Source organism: Otolemur garnettii, unplaced genomic scaffold, assembly GCF_000181295.1.
Source record: "Otolemur garnettii isolate 467f Iridium unplaced genomic scaffold, OtoGar3 scaffold00217, whole genome shotgun sequence".
Classification (NCBI taxonomy): Eukaryota; Metazoa; Chordata; class Mammalia; order Primates; family Galagidae; genus Otolemur; species Otolemur garnettii.
Genome location: NW_003852612.1, coordinates 455,585 through 459,712, shown reverse-complemented (window position 1 = coordinate 459,712; position 4,128 = coordinate 455,585). Strand labels below are relative to the sequence as shown.

The 4,128-nt window shown below is 35.4% G+C and overlaps 1 protein-coding gene across 1 annotated transcript in view; it reads left to right on the top strand.

Moving 5' to 3' along the window:
* Positions 1–3,488, top strand: part of PTPN20 (protein tyrosine phosphatase, non-receptor type 20) — a 61,820-nt gene extending 58,332 nt beyond the window's left edge. Inside the window, exons 7-8 of the mRNA XM_012812656.1 lie at positions 2,457–2,519; positions 3,378–3,488. Coding sequence (XP_012668110.1) covers positions 2,457–2,519; positions 3,378–3,443 — 129 coding nt within the window. The 3' untranslated portion in view covers positions 3,444–3,488. The remainder of the gene's footprint in view (positions 1–2,456; positions 2,520–3,377) is intronic.
* The last annotated feature ends 640 nt before the right edge of the window (positions 3,489–4,128 follow it).

The window sequence follows — 4,128 nt, the reverse complement described above, 5'->3', positions numbered from 1 at the left end:
TATTAGCTTGCATTCCCACCAGCAGTGTAGACATGTTCCCTTCTCTCTGCATCCACACCAACATCTGTAGCTTCAGGATTTTGTGATGTGGGCTAATCTTACTGGAGTTAGATGATATCTCAAAGTGGTTTTGATTTGCATATTTCTCTGATGATTATGGATCATGAGCATTTTTTCATCCATTTGAATGCCAAAACATAGCTATAGTCCAGAAAGTAGAAGGGGAGAGAGAGGGGAGGGGAGGGGGGAATATGGGAGAAGGGAAGGTATTCAAGGGGACCTTACCTAATGTGTGTGATGGAATGGTACATATCAAAACTATTAAGAAATGAGTATAATTGTGATGGATGTGTTACTTAGATCAATGTAAGCATTTCACATTGTATATCAAAGCAGTACACTGAACCCCATAAATGCATCAATGTACAAAGACATAATAAAACAAAGAGAATGTTCAATGACTTAATAAAAAATAACAATTACTAAAAAAAGGAAGATGAAAGGACAAGCTGAAGATTGGGAGAAACTATTTGCAAATCACATATCCAGCAAAGAACTTGCATCTAGAATATATAAATAATCCTTAAAAATCAATAAAAGAAACCCTACCAATAAATAAACCAGATAGAAATGGGTAAAAAACATGAACAGATATTCTAATGAAGACATATACAGATGACAAATAAGCACATAAAAAGAAGCTCAGCTCCATTAGTCTCTGGGCAAATGTAAATCACAGCTGTGATGAGATAGTGCTATACACCTGTCAGAAGGATGACTATAAAAAATAATGACAACACCAAATGCTGATGAAGGTTTGGAGAAGTACTAGCCAAGATTTAGAAAAATCCTGTCAAAGATTTGGAAAAACTGGATCACTCATACATTACCCATACTCATACACTGGAGATGTAGAATGGTATAGCCCCTCCAGAAAATAGCTTTGAGGTTTCTTCAAAAAAAAAAAAAAAAACTATAAAATTAAACTAAACTAAACTTATCAGATAGTCCAGCAGGAGCATTTTTGGGTATTTATCCCAGAAAAATGAAAACTTAGGTTCTCACAGAAACCTATACACATCTCTTCAGAGACGATTATATTCATGGTAAACCCAAACTAGAAACAATGTGGGTGCCCTTCAACAAACTGGTTGTTAAACAAACTGATATACATCTATACCATGGAATACTATTTAGCAATGAAAAGGAATGGACTATTGATACACGAACAACTTGAATCGAGTGGGAAAAATATTCAGTCTCAGAAGGTTGGATAATGTGTGATTCCATTGGTATAACCTTGAAATAGCAAATGAGAAATGGGATACAGATTACTGGGTGCTGAAAGTTAGGGATTAGGTTGGGTGTGACTCTAAACGGACAGCATGAAGACATTTTGGATTGGAACAGATCTGTATCCTTACTGGTTGTAGTCACTTGAATCTTCACACATAATAACACACACACACACACACACAAGTGCACGTATCACCACATGTGAAACTGGTGAAATCTGAATAAGTTCTGTATATTGTCCCAATGTCAATTTCCTGGATTTGATATTATACTATAGTTATACAGGATGCTATTACTGGGGAGCATTGGATGAAGGATATACAGGACTTCCATGTACAGCCTCCTGTATATCCATATCATTATGTATATGTATTATACGATAAATGGTCTTTTTCAAAGACTTAATTAAAAATCTTATAAAAATGAAAAGTTATAAAAATAAAGAAATGCTTACTTTTTAAAGTTTTCATATGATTTTGGATTATAATTGACAAACCTTAAAATATCATGTGTAACGTGGTCTTGCTGCACATGGCTGGTACAAATACCACACCTGACTCTCCCAGCAAGTTCAATAGCACAACTAGATGCTCTAAATCCAGTTGAGCTGATCACATTGCTTGATGCTGTGTTAATGTTAGATTGCCATAAGAGTTTTTAGACACTTCTTTTCTCTAGACACGTCTCATTGTAGACTAGCAACAAACCTTGGTGGACCTCACAATTCAGCGACCAAAAAGTTGTGATGGTCTCTGCAGAGTCTGGCATTGGGCTGACTGTCGTTTAGGGTCTCTATCTGAGTTGACAGAGCTGTTTAGATGAGAAACAGCAATGCTACTCTTGGGGTCTTCTGTATCTTTCCAGAATTACAATGCTGCTTTAACTTCTCCCTTTGGATAACAGAAAGATATACACAAAGACAAATCTGTAAGGTTTTTTTTGAGAGTGTTTCGTATTATAAGTGATTGTTCTTGCTTTCAAGTATTTCTTATACATTGGACTAGGTAAAAAATGTTACATTTACTTGTGGCTGAAAATGAGTCCTTAAATCTTGAGATATCTTTTACTATAAAGAGACATAGAACACTCATTTGAAAATATGTGGGTTTGTGTTTTCCCATCTACATGGATAATACAAAATTACTGTCATCTTATTACAGTTCAACATTATGAATATAGTGACTCAAATGAGAGAACAACGTCGTGGCATGATTCAAACAAAGGCAAGTGTTTTGTAGACATAAGTTCTAATAAGAATAAGCAATATAAAGATTAACATTGTATAGCACTTTATAATTTATAAAGCACTTTTACCTGCATGATGTCATTGAATTCTTACTGTTGGAGTTAGACAATAGTTTTGCTCTGATATTCCTGACAAGTTCGCAAGCACAAGTTCAGAGCAATGAGATCAACACCATTGGGCCATTCAGATAGTAAGGGGAGGAGCCAAGACCAAAACTGTTGTCACCTGATGCCTCATCACATGCCTTGTCCATAATGCCATGCTGTTTAAGTAACATCTAAAGTTTTAATAAATTCATGGATAGTAATTTGAAATATTAATTTGCCACTAACAGGATTATTGGCATGTAATAAAAAGATATTTATGTACTAGATTAGTTACGAATCATTGAAAGAGGGGATCAAGAGAGTATGGGTAATGAAAACAGTTACACCCAAATCTTTGTAATGACTTGTCCTTGGGCCAATGTCATGGAGCATTTTATTTGAACTAGGGTTGCCTGAGAGACTTGAGGGTAGTAGATCTTTATAAATAAATATATTTTTCTGCAGTGTCAAAATTCATGTTTTAGAATTTGATTTAGGGTGGGGAAAATATAAAGAAGTTAAGATTGTTTCCCTTAAGTTTAATGAAGCCCTTGGGTAACTAGTAATAGTTCTAGACCAAAAACTATATGATCATTTATCTTCCTTGTATTTAAAAAAAAAATTTACATAAGGAGGTTCTTATTTAAATGTTTATAGTTAAATATTTGCTTTTTTGTGAACTTTCCAGGGTAGTTTAAAATTATAAATGTGTTTAATTACCTGACATTCTGCTTTTTTCACATATATAGGAGCAGTATTACTTTTGTTATGAAATTGTGCTTAAAGTTCTTCAGAAACTTCTGACTTTGGATTAAGAAAGACTTCTGTTGCCTCTCAATTGAAATTAGCAAATGCCTTTGTGTCTCCTTACAAAGAACAAGTCTGGGCTGTGCTGAAGGGCTTGGCTGTGCATTCAGTCTGCTTTCTTGGTGCATCAGTTGATTCTTTCTAGAAAAGAATCATTTGGTTTTGAGTGAACAGTGTTTACTCATCATCTTACTAAATGATATCAAAATACCCTCCCATGTTTTCCAGTGAAACTAAAGTTACAAAAAGCAACTGCAGTTTGGTGATTTGGTTGAAGGGATTAAAGAGCCCAATAAAGGACTGGGACTACATTCAGTAAGATTTTATTTGGAAAGGCAAAAAAGAGTCCAGTTAGGATGTATTAACCTTTGATGCACATTGGCATCCATTTTCCTATACTTCATGCTCCCCCAGGGCCCCAGAAGCCTCGGAGGAGCACCCCTCCTAGAGCAGCAAGACAAAGACCTTTCATGGGTGGGCAGGGGCTCCTCCTCTCCATCACAAGAGCACACTGGTGAACAGTCCAAAATGAAAATAGATGTTTATATAGAAAGTCCAAGAGGAAATTTTTGCCGAGCCTGAGTTCTTTCCTATCCCGCCCTAACACTTAACATGTTACTCAGTTTGCTTCGTTAAAAGCAAATACTACATTTTACTTGCCTCTTACTCTTTGCCTTTTAGCTAACCAATAAA